This window comes from Gorilla gorilla, chromosome 1, assembly GCF_029281585.2.
Source record: "Gorilla gorilla gorilla isolate KB3781 chromosome 1, NHGRI_mGorGor1-v2.1_pri, whole genome shotgun sequence".
NCBI classification, from domain to species: Eukaryota; Metazoa; Chordata; class Mammalia; order Primates; family Hominidae; genus Gorilla; species Gorilla gorilla.
Window position 1 is genome coordinate 147,884,346 of NC_073224.2, and position 20,824 is coordinate 147,905,169.

Genomic DNA, 20,824 nt, shown 5'->3' on the forward strand with positions numbered 1-20,824 from the left:
TGGCTCATCCAAGCTTTTGGACTTGATCGGAGAAAGCACAGGGCTTTGCATATAAAGCCCTAACATTTATGAACAAGAAGGGAGAAATAGGTAAGGGGCAAAGTCTTTGAGCAGTGAAGTGATGGATGGATGAAATATAGAATTCTCTTTTGTCCCAAATAAAGTAGCAAACTGATTATCATTTAAGGTTTTGGTATTTTTTATTTGATTACTGCCTCCAAAAGAAGAAAACTCAGTAGTTCCGCTTCGGGCCGGGCAAGTCCCATCTACTTGGGAAGCAGAGGCGGAATGATGGCTTGAGCCCGGGAGGTCGAGGCTGCAGTGAGCCATGATTGCACCACTGCACTCCAGCCTGAACAGCACAGCAAGACCCTGTCTCAAAAAAAAAAAAAAAAAAAAATCTGTTTCATTCACAAACTCTACACACAAGGTGAAGAATAGTAATTGCTTGGAAAATACATTGGCCAGGTTGCGGTGGCTCACACCTGTAATCCCAGCACTTTGGGAAGCCAAGGCGGGAGGATCACTTGAACCCAGGAATTAGAGACCAGCCTGGGCAACATAAGGAGACCCTGTCTCTACCAAACAAAAAAAAAAAAAAAAAGGAGGCGGGGAGGGGAATATATGGACTTTGTATTTGTACCATAAGATTGGCCAAGAGGTAACCATTTCTTCAGATAATGCCCCCTCTCAAATATTCAGACATGTTAATTCTGAAAAATATAACTGGATAATTGATTTTTTAAAATTAATTCCCAAATGCTTGGATGGATAATTGATTCTTAATTATTCCTGTAGAAACTAGAGGTGTCAAAGATAACATAATAGTAGCTTATATTTGAATCCTTATTATGTGATAAACGCTACTCTATTTGCTCTGTGTGTTTTAACTCAGTTAATCCTTACAACAACCATTTAGCTAGGTACTGTCTTCAGACCTATTTACAGATGAGGAAGCTGAGGCATACAAAGGATAGGTAAACTTGGCCAAGGTCACACAATGTCATATATCACACTATAATATATGGTGTGTTACACCATAATAATGGTGTATTATAACCCAGGCAGTATTTATATTTTGACTGGCAAATTTAGTCAATTTACATATACTTTTGGTAGGAATGTAAATTGGTGCAGCCATTATGGAAAACAGTATGGAGGTTCCTCAAAAAATTAAAAATAGAACTATGACATGACCCAGCAAACCCTCTTCAGGTGTATACCCAAAGGAAATGAAATTAGCACCTCATAGAGATATCTGCACTTTCATGTTTGTTGCACCATTATTCACAATAGCTAAGATATGGAAACAACCTAACTGTCCCTAGGATAGATTAACGGATAATGTTGTATATATACAATGGAATATTATTCATTCTTAAAAGAGAAGATCCTGCCATTTGTGACAACATGGATGAAGCTGGAGGACGTTAAGTAAAATTAGCCAGGCACAGAAAGACAAATACTGCCTGACGCGTGTAATTGCAGCACTTTAGGAGGCCGAGGAGGACGGATCATGAAGTCAGGAGATCGAGACCATACTGACTAACATGGTGAAACCCCGTCTCTCCTAAAAATACAAAAAAAATTAGCCAGGCATGGTGGTGGGCACCTGTAGTCCCAGCTACTCAGGAAGCTGAGGCAGGAGAATGGTGTGAACCTGGGAGGCGGAGCTTGCAGTGAGCGGAGATTGCCACTGCACTCCAGCCTGGGCGACAGAGCCAGACTCTGTCTCAAAAAAAAAGAAAAAAGACAAATACTGCATACTCTCGTATGTAGGATCTTTTAAAAAGTACATAAACAGAAAGGTGGTTGGGGGAGATGTAGGTCAAAGGGTACAAAGTTGCATTTATGTAGGATGAGTAAGTATAGAGATCTAATGTACAGCATGAGAACTGTAGGTAATAATATTTGTTGTATACTAGAAATTTGCTAAGCGAGTAGATTTTAGGTGCTCATACCACAAAAAAGTAACTGTGTGGTGAGAGGGAAAACAGTAACTGTGTGATGATGACATGTGCTTGACTATATCATTTCACTATGTATGTCAAAACATCATGTTGTATACCTTAAATATCCACATGTTAAAAAAAAAAAATCAAAAAACCACCCAGGTAGTCTAGCACCAGACTCCCTTCAAAGCCCTGCCAGATTTCTACCAGGCCTCTTTATCACCTGATAAAGTAACAACTAGGCTACTCTCTGGTTGGAAATGGGTGACAGAATGATTTCTGGTTCATGTTTTATCTTAAAACAACTTAAGTTAGGCCGGGTTTGGTGGCTCATGCCTGTAATCCCAGCACATTTGAAGGCCAAGTCGGGCAAATCACCTGAGGTCAGGAGTTCGAGACCAGCCTGGCCAACATCGCGAAACCCCGGTTCTACTAAAAATACCAAAATTAGCCAGGTGTGGTGGTGCATGCCTGTGGTCCCAGCTACTTGGGAGGCTGGGGCAGAGAATCACTTAACTATATCATTTCACTGCAGAGGTTGCAATGAGCCGAGATCGTGCTACTGCATTTCAGCCTGAGTGACAGAGCAAGACTCCGTCTCAAGAAATATATATATATAAATAAAGGTAGCTTAGGCGGCTATGTGAAATGATTAAAGAATGAGTAAATACTCCCTTAAAAAACAAAACATGGCTGGGCATGGTAGCTCATGCCTGTAATTCCAACACTGGGAGGTTGAGGTGGGAGGATTGCTTGAAGCCAGGAGTTCGAGGCTGCAGTAAGTTATGATCACATTGCAGCACTGCACTACTTAGCCTGGGCAATAGAACAAGACTGTCTCTAAAAAAAAAAAAAAAAAAAAAAAAAAAACTTGTCATTGATGCTTCACATTCTACCATTAGATAATTTAACTTAAAGCATTATTTTTATTTTAATTCATCTCTATAGTCATTTATCCCTTAATGTGAGTGAGGTTTTCAGATGTTCTTCCTGAAATAATTTTTGATCAGGAGGAAAAGAGAGTTTAAGGAACTAGTGGTGGGAGCTGTGAAGGTAAACATGGCTAAACTCCTAATTTGGTTTAGGGTCACCTTTAACTGTGATCTTAATGTGAGAAAAGTAAATTTAGGTAAAATTGCCTTGGAAGGAAAAACTTCTTTCAAGAACTCTAATCTCATGAAAGCAAACCCATTTTTGATGCATTATTTCTCCCTGTTTAAAAATGTTTAGGCTGAGCTTGGTGGCTCACACCAGTAATCCCAACATTTTGGGAGTCTGAGGTGGGAGGATTGCTTGAGCCCAGGAGTTCAAGAACAGCCTAGGCAGCATAGCAAGGCCTCGTCTCTACTTACTTACTAAATAAATAAATAAATAAATAAATAAAATTAAAGCCAGGTGTGGTGGCACATGCCTGTAGTCATCGCTACTCAGGAGGCTGAGGTGGAAGGATCGCCTAAACCAGGGGTTAGAGGCTGCAGTGAGCCGTGATCGTGCCACTGCACTTCAGCCTGAGTGACAGAGTGAGACCCTGTTTCAAAACAAAAACTGAAAGTTTTAATATGAAAAATTTCAAATCCCAGCTACTCGAGGTTGAGGCAGGAGAATCGCTTGAACCCGGCAGGCAGAGTTTGCAGTGAGCTGAGATGGCGCCACTGCACTTGAGTCTGGGCAACAGAGGGAGACTCCATCTCAATAAATTTTTTTAAAAAAGCAAAAAGCTTTTCAGAGAGAGCAAGAGAGCTTGTTATGTTTTCCAGGCTGACCTTGAACTCCTGGGCTCAAGTGATCTTCCTGCCTCAACCTCCTGAGTAGTTGGAACTATAGGCACGTGCCACCATGCCCAGCTGAGTGGTGTTTTTTTGTGTTTGTTTTTGTTTTTTGTTTTTAAGAACTATATATAAAAATTCGCTGACCATGGTGGTTCACACCTGTAATCCCAGCACTTTGGAAGGCCAAGGTGGGCAGATCACCTGAGGTCCGGAGTTCGAGACCTGCCTGGCCAACATGGTGAAACCCTGTCTCTTCTGAAAATACAAAATTAGCTGGGCATGGTGATGCAGGCCTGTAATCCCAGCTACTCGGGAGGCTGAGGCAGGAGAATTGCTTGAACCTGGGAGGTGGAGGTCGCAGTGTGCCGATTATCAAGCTACTGCACTCTAGCCTGGGTGACAAGAGTGAAACTGCATCTCAAAAAAAAAGAAAAAAGAACTATATATAAAAATTTAATGGATAAGACAGCTAAATATAAAAAGTGAAACTACATACTACTAGAAATAAAGTGGGTAAATTCCTTTATTACCTTGGAAAAAAGAATGCATTCCAAGTGTGTATTCCATATATTCCATGTACTCAGATCACCCCTTCTTAAACATAAGGTAACATGCATACTATATTTAGTATTCTGCATCTTATTTTTCCTCATTTAACAGTACATCCTAGAGTGTTCTGCCTGCTTCCAGACGAGCGAGGAGACTTGTGGTCTGGTTCTTGGACATCCCTAACAGCATGGCCCCTAAACGCCAGTCTCCACTCCCACTTCAGAAGAAGAAACCAAGACCACCTCCTGCTCTGGGACTGGAGGAGACATCGGCCTCTGCAGGCTTGCCGAAGAAGGGAGAAAAAGAACAGCAAGAAGCAATTGAACACATTGATGAAGTACAAAATGAAATAGACTTAATGAACAAGACAGTGAGGAGATTTTGAAAGTAGAACAGAAATATAACAAACTCCGCCAACCATTTTTTCAGAAGAGGTCAGAATTGATCACCAAAATCCAAAATTTTGGGGTAACAACATTTGTCAACCATCCACAAGTGTCTTCACTGCTTGGGGAGGAGGACGAAGAGGCACTGCATTATTTGACTAAAGTTGAAGTGACAGAATTTGAAGATATTAAATCAGGTTACAGAATAGATTTTTATTTTGATGAAAATCCTTACTTTGAAAATAAAGTTTTCTCCAAAGAATTTCATCTGAATGAGAGTGGTGATCCATCTTCAAAGTCCACCAAAATCAAATGGAAATCTGGAAAGGATGTGACGAAACGTTCAAGTCAAATGCAGAACAAAGCCAGCAGGAAGAGGCAGCATGAGGAACCAGAGAGCTTCTTCACCTGGTTTACTGATCATTCTGATGCAGGTGCTGATGAGTTAGAAGAGGTCATCAAAGATGATATTTGGCCAAACCCATTACAGTATTACTTGGTTCCTGATATGGATGATGAAGAAGGAGGAGAAGATGATGATGATGATGATGATGGTAATGAAGGGGAGGAAGAATTAGAAGATATTGATGAAGGGGATGAGGATGAAGGTGAAGAAGATGAAGATGATGATGAAGGGGAGGAAGGAGAGGAGGATGAAGGAGAAGATGACTAATAGAACACTGATGGACTCCAACCTTCCTTTTTTAAAATTTTCTCCAGCCCTGGGAGCAAGTTGCAGTCTTTTTTTTTTTCTCTCTTGTGCTCAGCCACCCCGTTCTTGAGCTCTCTTTTCTCTACTCCATGGTTCTCAACTTATTTGGGGGGAAATACCTTGAGCAGAATACAATGGGAAAAGAGTCTCTACCCTTTTCTGTTCGAAGTTCATTTTTATCCCTTCCTGTCTGAACAAAAACTGTATGGAATCAACACCACCGAGCTCTGTGGGGAAAAAGAAAAACCTGCTCCCTTCGCTCTGCTGGAAGCTGGAGGATGCTAGGCCCCTGTATAGTAGTGCATAGAATTCTAGCTTTTTTCTTCCTTTCTCTGTATATTGGGTTCAGAGAGTACATTGTGTCTCTATGTAGGTCAAAGGGACAATATGGACAGTTAGCATTTACCAACACATATCTGTCTACTTTCTCTTGTTTAAAAAAAGAAAAAAAAACTTAAAAAAAATGGGGTTATAGAAGGTCAGCAAAGCGTGGATTTGAGATGTTTGGGTGGGTTAAGTGGGCATTTTGACAACATGGCTTCTCCTTTGGCATGTTTAATTGTGATATTTGACAGACATCCTTGCAGTTTAAGATGACACTTTTAAAATAAATTCCCTCCTAATGATGACTCGAGCCCTGCCACTCAATGGGAGAATCAGCAGAACCTGTAGGATCTTATTTGGAATTGACATTCTCTATTGTAATTTTGTTCCTGTTTATTTTTAAATTTTCTTTTTGTTTCGCTGGAAAGGGAAGATGATGCTCAGTTTTAAACATTAAAAGTGTACAAGTTGCTTTGTTACAATAAAAGTAAATGTGTACACATACACACACACACACACAAAAACAGTATATCCTAGAGGTTATGCCATACGAATGCAGGTCTTTGTTATTTCTTTTTATGATGGCAATTCCACTACATTTCACTCAGCTGCCATTTTAATTTCTTCTTTGAATGATTATTCATATCCTTTGTCCATTTTGCTTTTGGTCTTTTCTCTAGTTTTAGATGTTGGAGATATTAGTGTTGTCTGTGATATAATTTGCAAATATATTTTTCCCATTTGTCATTTGTCTTCTGACTTGGCTTGGCTTTTGGTGGGTTTTTTTTTCCCCTGGTGTTTTTGTTTTAATGTAGTCAAATTTATTCTTTCTTTTTGTTCATTTTTTCTGGACTTTGAGTCATAGGTGGAAGGATTATCCTGACTTCCAGATTGTAAAAGAATTCATACGCTTTCCCCTAATAATGTGTGATTTCACTTTTTATACTTAGCTATTTAATTCATTTGGAATTCATCTTGTTAAATGGTATAAAGAAAAGATCCAGTTGTATATTTTCTTTTTTTCCAAGTGGCTATCTAGTTATCCCAATACCGTTTATTAAAAGTCAGCTTTTCCCCTTCTCATTTTAGATGCCACTTTTATCGTATGCTAAATTGTTTTGTCCCTTAGTTCTATTTCTGGACTTTCTAGTCTATCACATTGTTCAGGCCATCTATTCATGTGCCAATATCACAGTTTTAATTATAGAGGCTTTGTATACATTGCTTTAAAAAAAATTTTACTGGCTGGGTGCAGTGGCTCATGCCTGTAATCCCAACTCTTTGGGAGACTGAGGCGGGTGGATCACTTGAGTCCAGGAGTTTGAGACCAGCCTGGGCAACATGGCAAAACCCCGTCTTTATCAAAAATAAGAAAGATTAGCCCTGGGTTGTGGCGCGCACCTGTGGTCCTGGCTACTCAGAAGGGTGAGGCAGGAGGATCACTTGAGCCCAGGAGGTGGAAGTTGCAGTGAGCTGAGATCACACTGCTGCAAACCAGCCTGGGTGACAGAGCAAGATCCTGTCTCAAAAAATAAAAAATAAAAAATAAATTGCTGAATGTTCTATGCCCAAGGGTGAGGGTGCAGTAATTTTTTGCCTTAGTATTGGTCAACTGTTAATCTGTTCAATGTCCTCTCAGTGCTAACAGCAACACAAAGAACTGATAAAGCTGAGAATCCTGCACAAACCTCACTTATATTGTTTCCGGACTCTTCCCTGCATGTATGTAATGGTTAAAAGCATAGACTTTAGAATCATGATATTGAATCCAATTTAAGTTGTTTATTAGTTGTGTGACCTAGCCTACTGGTCTAATAGTCTAAGTCTATTGAGCTTTAGTCTATTGTGATGATCCATGAAGCTCTCCAAGCCTCAGTTTCCCTATAATGGGGATAAGGGTACCTCATGTGGTGGTTAGAAAGACTAAATGAGATAATCCATGTAAAATTCTGCTATGTTGTGACTTATCAACACATAGCTTATGACTTATCATCACAAAGTAGTTTTGAAGGTTACTCTTTAGAGTTTTACCTTTCCCCTCACACTGTCTTCCATTCAAATAGGCAATGTCATTTTGCTGTTAGTGTTTGTTTCCTCCTAGCAGTTAAGTTTTACTAGCTCCAGTGGATGTGGTGGGTTTACAAAGGTGATAGTGATGATGACCACTGAAGGTCTTCATGTACAGGGAAGTTGTGATTTTGATTTCTTCCTGCCATCATATTTAAGAATAGGCAGCCATTTGGAAAAGCCATTTCGAAAAAGAAAAGCGATTACAGAATCAGAATAGCACCATATTACAACCCTCAATGATCTAAGTGATGAACAGCAATAGCTGCAAAAATCACAAAAAGAAAACCAGGCAATATATGCTTCCTGATGAAAAACACACTACATGTATGATCTTGCCAAATGAATCAAACCTGAATTTGATCAAGCCTCTGGATTCCAATCAGCAGAAAATACAAAGGGCAGAAGGATATGCTGATTTGTACCATAAATATGCACTTGGCAAAATGCAGACTATGGGAAATTCCACAGATCAAACAGCCTAGGTTCTGCAATAGAAAAAGTATAAGCAAAATAAGGGATGGAAGGGAAATCTGTAGATTTTAAAAGGCCTAAAAAATATCTTTCATGGGCTACAATGTAGGGAGAAAAAACATCCAATGTCAAAAACGTGCATGAATAAACTATAGGTTCTAGGAATAGCATCTATTATTAGAGTTTTCTGTTTCTCTGGAGATAGATATAGATAGATAGATAGATGATAGATAGATAGATAGATAGATAGATAGATAGATGATAGATAGATGATAGATAGATAGATAGATCCAATTGGAACCAATATCCAATTGGTTCTCTTTCTCTGGAGAACTCTGTGTGTGTGTGTGTGTGTGTGTGTGTGTGTGTGTGTGTGTGTGTGTGTGTGTATGGGGTAGGGGGCAGGATTTAAGGAACTGGCTCACACAATTGTAAAGGATTGGCAACCCTCAAATCTGTAGGTAGGCCTGCAGGCTGTAGACCCAGGGAAGAATTGCACATGAAGTCTACAGGCAGTTTGCTGGCAGAATTCCCCCCTCTTCAGGGTAGGTCAGTCTTTTTCTATTAAGGCCTTAACTGATTGGATGAGGCCTACCTACATTATGAAGGGCAGTCAGCTTTACTCACAGTCTACTGATTTAAATGTTAATCTCATATAAACAATCTCTTCACAGAAACATCTGGAGTAATCTGTGACCAAATATCTGGGTACCACGGCCTAGCCAAGTTGACACACAAAATTAAGCATCACGGTATCAAAATATGCACATTTAGATGATTAAAAAGTAAAGAAATACAGGAAGTGAAGCTATCCAAGTCAGGAAAGGAGCTTAATTTTGAGAGGAAGAGGGAGTTTGTAATTATGATAGGGGTATGCAAGAGCTTGTAAGGTGGCTGGACAAGTTTTATTTCTCAATCTGAGTGTTGGTTGCAAGAGTATTCATCTTTTTTTTTTTTTTTTTTTTTGAGATGAAGTCTCCCTCTGTCACCTAGGCTGGAGTGCGGTGGCGCAATCTCGGCTCACTGCAACCTCTGCCTCCCGGGTTCAAGTGATTCTCCTGCCTCAGACTCCCAAGTAGCTGGGACTACAGGCGCCTGCCACCACGCCTGGCTAATTTTTGTATTTTTTGTAGAGACAGGGTTTCACCATATTGTCCAGGCTGGTCTTGAACTCCTGACCTTGTGATCCGCCTGCCTCAGCCTCCCAAAGTGCTGGGATTACAGGCGTGAGCCACCGCGCCCGGCCAAGAGTATTCATCTTAAAACAGATTATATTTAGAATATGAAATATAGATATTTATAATATAAAATAATTATTAGCTATAGATTTCCCTGATATCGTTTTCTGTATCTGTATTTATTTTAAAATAAAAAAATTTAAGTGTTAAGTGTTAAAGAGGGTTTAAACAAAGCTATGTTAAAATTTTTTTTTTTTTTTCGAGAGAGTCTTGCTTTGTTGCCCAGGCTAGAGTGCAGTGGCGTGATCTCAGCTCGCTGCAACCTGTGGCTCCTTAGCTAAAGCAATCCTCCCACCTCAGCCTCCTGAGTAGCTGGGACTATGGGCATGCACCACCATACCCAGCTAAACATTTGAGGTTAAAATGTAGAGAGTATAATAATGACCCTGCTTTTTTGAATAGCCCACTATCTAATGAGAAACAACCTTAAAAGAGTTCTACAAATGTTTAAGTTGCACTACTACTGTTTGAATAAAGATATTGCTTGATAACTACTTTTAAGTGAAAGCTCTTATTTAAATGAATAATTTTCAGTACATTTAAACAAATCATTGTATTGAATTCTATATATATATATGCATTTATTATCATGGGAATATTGCACCGGATGGGGATTATGAAAAATCGCTTATCCAAATCCTTTTTTTTTTTCAGGGCAGAACTGCATGGAAATTATCTCAAAATAATATTTGATTTTTTTTTCTTTTCCTTTCCTTCCTCATCTCCTTACCTTTCTCCCATTCTTCTCTTCTTTCTTTCTACCTTCTGAAAGTATCAGGAAACTGACAAAGTTAAAGCTTTAGGTGCCCCACTTCCATAAGCCCCTTCTAGGGTTCTAGTAGCATCCCTAAAAATGTGTTTACTTGGTTATGTTTTTGTAAAGTTGGCAAACTTTGGTCAAATGTTACCTCATATCTGGTGCTACTGAGTAGCTACAACCATCTTTAAGATTCAGTCACAGTGAAACTAAGTAGGGGATTCAGTGATTAGGGCTGGTGGAGTATGTTTATCAGTTCACATTCACTTCTATGTCTAGATAGGTTGTTGCTCCCTGTCCGGGTATGGGAATGGTTTCCAGAAATACTTTGCTGATTCATCCTGCATGGTGACATGAAGGGGTAGGGCCCAAGGGTCACATCACTATGTGAAGATGTCACATAGTGACAAGTATTGGACATAAATGTGTAAATAATTAGAGGCTTCAATTCTCATTGATGCCTTATTGGAACAAAAAGAATATTTTCAGTAATGCAGAACATGTTAATTATAAACACTTTTTTTGTGTTTTGATTAAAGTCATACAGAATGAAATTTGTCAAAATTCCTATATTTATGACCTGTGTTTATGACATTTTTTCAGGTTTTCAGAAATTTTAATCTGTTGTGATTTCTCATTCTAAATAATCACTTCTATACTTCAAAAAGGCAAGCAGGGAACAGGCATACCATATATAATTGTTGCAATGCATTCCCAACACTATATCTTCCTAATATTTATTTTATCTTGAAAAATAAGAAAATGTGGCCAGGCACGGTGGCTCACGCCTGTAATCCCAGCACTTTGGGAGGCCGAGGAGGGTGGATCACCTGAGGTCGGGAGTTCAAGACCAACCCGACCAACATGGAGAAATCCCGTCTCTACTAAAAAAATATAAAATTAGCCGGGTGTGGTGGCTCATGCCTGTAATCCCAGGCGTCTTGGGAAGCTGAGGCAGGAGAATCCCTCAAACCTGGGAGGCAGAGGGTGCAGTGAGCCAAGACTGCACCATTGCACTCCAGCCTGGGCAACAAGAATGAAACTCTGCTTCAAAAATAATAATAATAAATAAGAAAAATAAGAAAATTGAGGCTACTTTTCAAATGACTAAAGAGGTATTTATATAGCTCTTTCCTTTTTTTGGAGGAAATGCAAATGGTAATTTAATGTTTTTATTTACTGTCAGTGTAGCTCTTTTTTTTTTTTCTTTTTTGAGATAGGATCTCTGTCACTCAAGCTGATACAGTGGTGCAATATCCGTTCACTGCAACATCTGCCCCCCAGGCTCAAGTGATCCTCCCATCTCAGCCTCCTGAGTAGCTGGGACTACAGGCGCACGCCACCACACTAGGCTAATTTTGTATTTTGTTTAGAGGTGGGGTTTTGCCATGTTGCCCGGGCTGGTCTCAAACTCCTGGTCTCAAGCGATTCTTCCACCTCAGCCTCCCAAAGTGTTGGAATTATAGGCGTGAGCCACCGTGCTTGCCCAAGTGTAGCGCTTAATGCGATATTTTTTTCTGCAACAGTGAGGGACAGGTGATAGGCTTTAATGTTCCTCTGGCCTTATTTTAGCATTAAATACAATAAAGGCACAAACTAGAACCCTGCTGGGTGAACAAGGTTTATGACTAGATCACTTGTTCTTCTACATTTAGGTCACATTAAAACAAATGCTATCTTAAGAAAGAAGAAAAATAGATACTATTAAATCTAACTGAAATATTCCTCAAGCATATTTTAAATATCATAATTGTCTATGCCTCTTAGAGTGAAAACTATTGAGTTTTTCCTCAAAGAGTAATTTTTACTTCAATCATTATTTCTACCTAGAAGATACTTTCACTATTTTCAGGGCTAACTTGTAACATTTGAATACAGTGATTAAAACTGTACTTTTTGGGGTAATGAATATATATAGGCTGCCTGGAGGTCTAGGTGTGAATTAAATAACTTGGGACATGCTGGATGCTTCAGGGCAAATTTCTTAAATCTCTCATATGAAATATACACTGATTTCTGTCCAGCTATTTCCTGAAAGAGCCTGGAAACATCAAGATCCGGCACTCCAAAAGCTGCCTGAAGTATAGCAGCGAACTCCTGTTCTGTTATTAAACCATCCGCATCAAGATCAAAAAGCTTAAAGGACATTTGCAGACTCTTTTCAACGTTAGCAGGATTGCATAGAACAGTCAGACCTATTACATACTCTCTGAAGTCTATGTTGCCATCATTATTCCTGCCGAAGAGGGCAGGGGGTTGTCTCAAGGGCTCTGAAATTGGGAGTTTTAAATAACTTGAAAATTCTTCAATTCCTATCTTCCCTCCTTTTGAGGCAACTGCAATTGCAGCATATTCATCCAAATGCTGATGAATGTTATCCCTATCTAACTTCAACTTCTGGCTAATTTTTGTAAATTCCACCAAACCAGCTTCTATGGGTAGTTGAAGGTTACCTGCGGAGATCATCACTCTGCAGCCTTCATAAGTGTGCCCTGTCCCAGGCACCCCTAGAGCATTTGCCATGTTGATGTGTACTGTATTGGCAAAAAGGATGGGGTCTTTTTTTTCTTCATCATTTGGGATATAAACAGGCATAAACTCAACTTCTACCCTGGTGAAGAGTTGACTGAGTGTCAACATACAGGCCTGGAAGGCTGTGAATCCCTGCCAGGTCCAGATTGCCATGTCCAGGGTGTTTGGGTACCTGAGCAGCACTGGCTACACAGGAACACCTGGACAGAAGGCCCCTAGTTTAAAAATGACTAGACGGGCCAATTGATGCACACACCTAGGAAAATCAGAATCTGTGGCCACTTCTTTCCAAATGTCACTCACTTCAGGATTTCATCCTTAGTATTCTTCCTGGAATGGGGGTCTTCTCAAATCACAAGCAGCAGCTGTGTTGACAGTAGGACTTTCCCAGCCAATGGGATCTGCACATTTTGACTTGCAGAGACCACTGAGGGTAACCCTGCCACCACACAGGGGAATGAGTCAAAGAAAGTGGACCGTGGTGCTGTAACGAAGATAGGGGCCTTGTCTTGGGTTGCCTTTTTCCCTTTCACTTTAACCAGGAACCCAGGTAAAAAGAAAGCCACCTGAAGCATGAGCTTGAGTACTGGTTTCACCAGTTTTTTTTCTCCAACTCTTGGCAGGGTTGCAGGATTTGAGCAGGATAGCCAAAGGTGGAAAGCATGGCCACTGGCCAGATGAAGAGGAAGGCAATGCAGGACATTCGTGCCCACGAGGATGATGCAGGTCCAGCACCATGCACAGAGGCATGTCTGCTGAGGATACAAGGACTTGATTAGCTCCTGCGTGATCCCAGACTCCTTCGCCTCCAACTCAGAGTCTGTGGACTGCAGAGCCATGAAACCGACTTAGTAGACCCAGGCTGTGTGTAGCCTGGATTTGGGGGCAGCCTTTGACATGCACCCCTTCCCCACATCCAATTGCTTTTTCTGTTTGCACATAATTAGAACTGTTAGAGGAAATTGTAGGTTAATAGAAAATGCTGCATTACCTTTAAAATCAGAAAAATCAAAGATGGTAAATGATGTAACAGGAGAATTTGAGTCATATCAACAGCACAGTCTTTTTTCTTTTTTTGCAAACATCTTGCTTTTGACATATGCCTAATAAATTATTTTCACATAGCAATTTCTGATGTTAAATTAGGCATATATTATATACTACTAGGGATATATTAATTTGAATAGATGAATATTATTAATAATTACAACTTTTAATTTAGGTGCCATTACCTGTTTTTATTTACTGTGAGCTGCTTTGGCAGCTAGTAAGTCAAATTCACTTACTTGCCCTACAAATAGATTTCTACAGAGATAGTAATAACTGTTTATCCTAAGAGGTTTAACTCAAGATGGCACTCTTGAGGCTTTATATCTGTTACAAGTACTTTTCCATATCTATTAAAAATTAGAGTACATTCATTGTAATAGGCCAGAATTGCCCATGGAATGTTTTATTGATAAATTCTTAATATTAGTCCACATGAACTTGTCAGCTTCCTAAACTGACATAAGTAGCAACAACAACAAATCTTAAAATCACCTTTGTCAGTAACAGGTTTTTATTAAAATAAGTCAGGATTACTTTACTGTGTCAACACATCCCATTCTTTCCCTTGTTGCTGCCCTTCTGGAGGGATCAAGAGGGAAGCACCAAGTTGGTATGAACCAGGCTTGTTTCTATACCTTGTGGCATTTGCAACTCTGACAATGCTCTATAGAATAGTCCTATGTTTCCTAATGGCTAATTTGAATTCCTTTTCCCTCCCAAAATTAAAAGTCAAATTGTAGGTTCCTGAGAGATATTTCCATCTATTGAAACACACCAGATTACTGCTGAAACAGGAAGAATGGCGTGGATACCACAAGTCTGCTAAATGGTATCTGGTGTAAGTGGGATCATGGGCTTTACCACCAGATGGCTCTAGGTCAGATCCTAGCTCCAGAACTTACACTATGGGCATTGGCAAAGTTACACGTTAAATCACATTTTTACTATTTATAAATTGGTGATACCTACCTTGCATGTTGCTATGAAGCAATGTGTTATACAGAGAATTGGATTTTTGTTGTAAATACAACTTGCTGTGATACAGTAATGAGAATTCTTAGGGACATTCTCCTTTGTTCTGTCATGATCAGAACTATGCTTAATGAGGGGAGCAATCCTTTCACCAATTTAGGGCTTATCTGTTATGTGATGTGATTTGGCAGTGTTACTGGTTGCCTCCCATGTTAAAGGAGAACAACCCAAAAGAATGAGTAGTAGTCCCCTGAGTTGGTATTGTTCTCTATTCTGTAACTCTTTTCAACTCTTACTTATAATGTTCATTTCTACTCTTGAACCTTTGTTTAATTTAACTGTATTCTATGTATGCATCCTTTTTTTTTTTTTTTTTTTTTTTTTTTGCTCTTGTTGCCCAGGCTGGAATACAGTGGCGCAATCTTGGCTCACCGCAACCTCTGCCTCCCAGGTTCAAGCAATTCTCCTGCCTCAGCCTCCCAAGTAGCTGGGATTACAGGCATTTGCCACCATCCCCGGCTAATTTTTGTATTTTTGGTAGAGATGAGGTTTCACCATGTTGGCCAGGCTGGTCTCGAACTCCTGACCTCAGGTGATCCACCCACCTCAGCCTCCCAAAGTGCTGGAATTACAAGCATGAGCCACCACACCCAGCCCTTAAGGCTTCTTATGGGAAAGTTCTATGTTACCACCTTATCTTTCTTTTATATTGCCCCCCTGCAGTGCCTAGCAGTGTGCCAGATATATTATTTATTCATTAAGCAAATATTTGAGTGCCTACAATATTCCAGGCCCTTAGTCTAGACTTGAGTATGTATCAGTTAATAAAACAACAAAAAAATCCCTGCCCTGTGGAGCTTAGATTCTAGTGCATATAAGATGTGTAATATTCAATTCTTGTTGCATTGAATGGGGTAAAAGGATCCTTTCCTTCCCTTTCCCTCTCCCTTTCCCTTTCCGTTCCAACAGGGTCTCACTCCATTGCCCAGGCTGGAGTGCAATGGCCCAATCATGGCTCACTGCAACCTCAAGCTCCTGGACACAAGCGATCTTCTCACCTCAGCCTCATGAGTAGCTGGGACTTCAGGTGTGCACCCCTACGCCTGCCCACTTTTATTTTTTATTTATTTTTGGTAGAGATGAGGTTACACCATGTTGGCTAGGCTGGTCTCAAACTCCTGGTCTCAAGTGATTCTCCCGCCTTGGCTTCCCACAGTGCTGAGATTACAGGCATGAGCCACCACGCCCAGCCAAGATGTCAGCTTTAAAAAATGGTTTAATGTTCCCAGTATAAATAGTATATGGCCCATTTTAAAAATGCATATTCATTTAGCTATATTTGCCTTCAAACTAATAGATATACTATAAATCCAAAGAGATTCGATAATATAACTTTTTAATGGTTAAAAATAGTAAAAAGAACTTTTAAACAATAGAATGAAAATTTATATTATTTCAGGTTTGCCTTATAATGTGGCACAGCTAATCTTTAATATACATTTGTAAAAGGCACCATATGTTAACAGAGTAAAAAAAAGCAAGAAACCAAAATGGAAGCACTTACTCCAAACTTCCTTTTTGTACAAGTGTATATATTTTAAGGCAGATGCTTGTCTGTGCAAAATACACCAGAAGAAAATAAACATTGTATTATATGTTCACATGATCTCAGATTTTTTTCAATACCATTTGTCAGGATATTTATTTATGATAAAGCACATTAAAACAGTTTTTTTCTAATAAAACATAAAGAAGTTGATGAACAATTTTTAAAAATTATTTAGAGATTTCATCACAGACCCTTCATAGAAGATAAAGAAAAGTCAATCTTTTTTTCTTGTTTCTTCTTTTAGAAATGTCCATATCAATTTGTTCACTATGTCAGGTTGGTCTTGCTGAAGCCAATGACTGGCTTCTGACAAAATAGTTAGCCTGAAATAGTTTTTAACATAAATCTTTGTGACTTCAGCCATCTCAACCTCCATGAATGCGTCATTCTCTCCCCACAGTAGTAGTGTTGGAGTGGTCACCATGTGATGTTTGAGAGGCAGGCAGCTATAAAAACAAAATACATGGGCTTGAGATTCACTGTCAAAGTTAAAATGACATTTTCCTATAGTGCCTCAGTAGGTCATACATTCTTGAAGTGGGCAATCTTGCCTCTAAAAGGGTGAAAATTGTGTTCTTGGGAGGGTGAAAAAAATCTTACCCTTTGCATATATAAAGCATGGATATACATACAGTACATAAACAGATACTAAAATTTCACAGGGTGGGGGTGATTAGGGAAAAAAAAGTCTAAAAAGGCTCCTTAGGAAAGTGATAATGAAAAAGTGATTGAGAAACAATGCATTAAGTAAGCAACATTTACTATAAAATATTTAAAAGGCTATTTAAGAAAAGGTCCAATAAAATTTAAATTGGATGAGGCTAGTAAAATGTATAATAAAAGCTGTAAGTTAAATAGGAAATTCATCACTATGAGAAGTAATTTGTTTCTTTTTTTTTTTTTTTTTTTTGAGATGGCGTTTCACTCTGTCACCCAGGCTGGAGTGCAGTGGCATGATCTTGGCTCACTGCAACCTCCACCCTCCAGGTTCAAATGATTCTCCTTCCTCAGCCTCCTGAGTAGCTGGGACTACAGGCGCCTGCCAACGCGCCTGGCTAATTTTTTGCATTTTTAGTAGAGATGGGGTTTCACCATCTTGGCCAGGCTGGTCTTGAACTCCTGACCTCGTGATCCACCCGCCTCGGCCTCCCAAAGTGCTGGGATTACAGGCGTGAGCCACCGCGCCCAGCCAGGAGTCATTTGTTTCAAAAGGATACCAGAATTACTGAATGGTGTAATGAAAGAGAGATTTAAACTATTTATATGTTACTGTTTAGCTTTATTTTAAATTGTTCCTAGATAATCTGATGCATTTTATGTGAAAATTGGAGATGAAAACTCAAAAAATATATTTGAACTGAGCTGTAATATTACATGATACTATATTTTGCAAGAAGATTATTTTTTAAAACAAAGTTTTTGTTGTGTATATATATGTTTTTAAAATTAATTTGAGATGGGGTCTTGCTATGTTGACCAGGCTGGTCTCAAACTCCTGGCTTCAAGTGATCCTCCCATCTCGGCCTCCCAAAATGCTGGGATTACAGGCATGAGCCAGCACACATGGCCTATACTTTCTTAAGTACAGAAAACTATAAAGAACAAAAATAAAATCATTTGTAATTCCATTATCAAAAGGGTAATATTTTGGCATTTTCTATGCATATTCTTGAAACCATACTATAAATATAATGCAATATAGACAATTTATACACAGTACATGTATGCAAGTTTCACATTAAATGATACCAAGAATTTTCTAATTTCATAACATTTTTCAAAAATAATTGTAAAAGATACTAGTTTATGGCATAACTCATAAATGACTTGACTATTCCCCTATAATTGAATATTTAGGTTTTGTGGTATTTCTCCTTGTTTTAAATTATGCTATAATAAGCATTTTATGCCCAGATTTTTCTTGGCATTTCTGATAATCCCTTTGAGCTATAGCCTAGAAGTAGAATTCCTGAGCTTAAGGGAACAAATATTTTTTAAGCTTTTGACATCTTCTGTTACTGTTTTTCAGAAAAGTTGATGGTATTAATTATACTCCTATTGATTAATAAGGAAAATGAACATCTAACTGTTTAGCACTGAGTCACATTTTTACTAGTGAATAAAAAAGCCTGATTTGTGGCAATTCAGAGTTGACAGCAGGATATTACACATGCCCACCATGGACTTAACTTCTGACACCATGCAAGTAGCCACCATTTGGTTGTAATACTCCTAAAAATTAAATTCTTTGTAAATGGGTAAATTGATAGAAAAATGTATTCTATACTTACTAACTGATGGGTTAGAATACAAACGTTAGAGCCGGGCATGGTGGCTCACACGCCCCAGCACTTAGGGAGGCCAAGGTGGGCAGATCGCCTGAGCTCAGGAGTTCAAGACCAGCCTGGCCAACATGGGAAACCCTGTCTCTATTAAAAATACAAAAATTAGCCGGGTGTGATGGCTTACGCCTGTAATCCCGGCTACTTGGGAGGCTGAGGCAGGAGAATCGCTTGAACCCAGGAGGCAGAGGTTGCAGTGAGCCAAGATCGCACCATTGCACTCCAGTCTGGGGAACAGAGCAAACTCCGTCTTAAAAAAAAAAAAAAAAAAAGAATACAAACTTTAAAGCCACTTACATTCTAGAGCACAATAATGTTCAAAACCAAACCATTTTCTAACAGTTATCTGCATGGTTTAGCAATATCGGTGCACAGAACAATTGAATTAGTAAAGTAAGGGGAGTTTTAAAAGACCATTAGTCAAAGAGCAAAGAGAAATATAAACTCTTCACCAGATCAAAATAGAGATAAAAGAGAGGTGTTTCCAGAAAACAGAAGAAAAGCATATTCTCTAGCCCTGAGGTTTCAAATTACTAAATTTCACATTAAATATGTTACATATGAAATAAAGTAATCAGTAATTAAGATGATATTTTAGTTTTTATCTGCTGACTCATTTGATTTCTCAACTGGTTCAAATATTGGGCAGCAAAAAGAGGCGCTATTTGTCAGATTCCCCCCAAATACCCAACAGTAGTACATGCATTTCTACAAATATATAAAGGTGTTTTGGATGCATTTAAACTGTATATATAAATGATATCATACTCTACATATCCTTCTACAACTTCTTTTTGTGCCTTAATATATTTTTAAGATTTATTCATTGATGATGATGAGGTAGGAGGTGGGACTCGACTCCGGACCAGATTGAAGACTGGCTGAAACAGGTAAGAGGCACCAAAAGCACTTCTCTATATGACATGCCCACCAGTGCCATGACACTTTACCATTGCTGTGGCAACACCCAGAAGTTACCACCCCTTTTCTAGAAATTTAGAAGTTAGAAAATTAGAAATTACATGTCCCCTAACTTGCATGTAATTAAAAGTGGGTATAAATATGAATGCAGAACTGCCCCTGAGCTGCTACTCTGGGCACACTACCTATGGGTTAGACCTGCTCTGTAAGGAGGAGTACCTCTGCCGCTGCGGTACACTGCTGCTTCAATAAAAGTTGCTGTCTAACATCACCAGCTTGCCCTTGAATCTTCCTGGGCAAAGCCAAGAACCCTTCCAGGCAAAGCCCCAATTTTGGGGCTCGCCTGCCCTGCATCAATGATACATGAAGCTCTGCTTCACTCATTTTCATTCCTATATAGAATTCCATCATATGACGATACTGCAATTGACCCATTCTTCTGTTAATAGACATTTTAAAATTTCCAATTATTTTGATAATTCAAATAATAACCAAATTCATTCTTGCACACATCCACTTATGCACATGTACAAGAATTACCTTACAGTACATCCCCAGAAATAGAACTGCTTTTCAGAGTATACACATCCTCAACCTTACTTGATATTGTCAAACTGTTTTTCAAACTGATTGTATGCTCTACAAGCAGCATGTAATAATTCTCTTTCCTCTACTTCACTGCCAACATGTTCTCAATTGGTTAATTTTTTTCCAATCAAATGAGTGTGAAACATTTTCACTTACCTGATGTGCTAGATACTGCTCCACAAAACTTCTTCCCTTCCACTACAGTGTTTAAAAAATCCAAGTTTCAGCAGGACAATTGGCCATCCAGAATTCCTAAACTTCCTATTGCTAGGTGAGGATGTAATGTGTGCCCAGCATGCCCCCTCTGACCCTTCCCACTTCCCACTGACAAATGCAGATGTGGTGGTAAGACACCATGGACCACACAGACAAGGGCGACACCCTATGTATAACAGAACAACAAAACAGAAAGCACAAAGGCTTCTGACCAAAGAATAACATAGCTGTGATTATTTCATGGAGCAAAACACAGCAGCCTAGACTTTTACTTGTGAGAGAAAGAAATTCTATCTTGTTTATGCCACTGTTACTTCATATCTCTCTTACAAGCAGTAATACTTATGTTCTATATCTGACTACCAT

At 39.1% G+C, this 20,824-nt stretch overlaps 2 protein-coding genes and 1 pseudogene across 2 annotated transcripts in view; 1 reads left to right on the forward strand and 2 right to left on the reverse strand.

Annotated features, from left to right (window-relative positions):
* The first annotated feature begins 4,380 nt into the window (after positions 1–4,380).
* On the forward strand, positions 4,381–5,720 carry SETSIP (SET like protein). The gene is given in 2 exon segments (XM_019036741.4): positions 4,381–4,623; positions 4,626–5,720. Coding segments are annotated over 2 exon segments (870 nt in total). The 5' UTR covers positions 4,381–4,457; the 3' UTR covers positions 5,330–5,720.
* Positions 5,721–12,109: 6,389 nt separating this feature from the next.
* Positions 12,110–13,463, reverse strand: LOC101151601 (lysophosphatidylcholine acyltransferase 2B-like; annotated as a pseudogene).
* Positions 13,464–16,161: 2,698 nt separating this feature from the next.
* Positions 16,162–20,824, reverse strand: part of EPHX4 (epoxide hydrolase 4) — a 39,378-nt gene continuing 34,715 nt past the window's right edge. Inside the window, exon 7 of the mRNA XM_004026125.4 lies at positions 16,162–16,837. Within this exon, the coding sequence (XP_004026174.3) occupies positions 16,606–16,837 (232 nt within the window). The 3' untranslated portion in view covers positions 16,162–16,605. The remainder of the gene's footprint in view (positions 16,838–20,824) is intronic.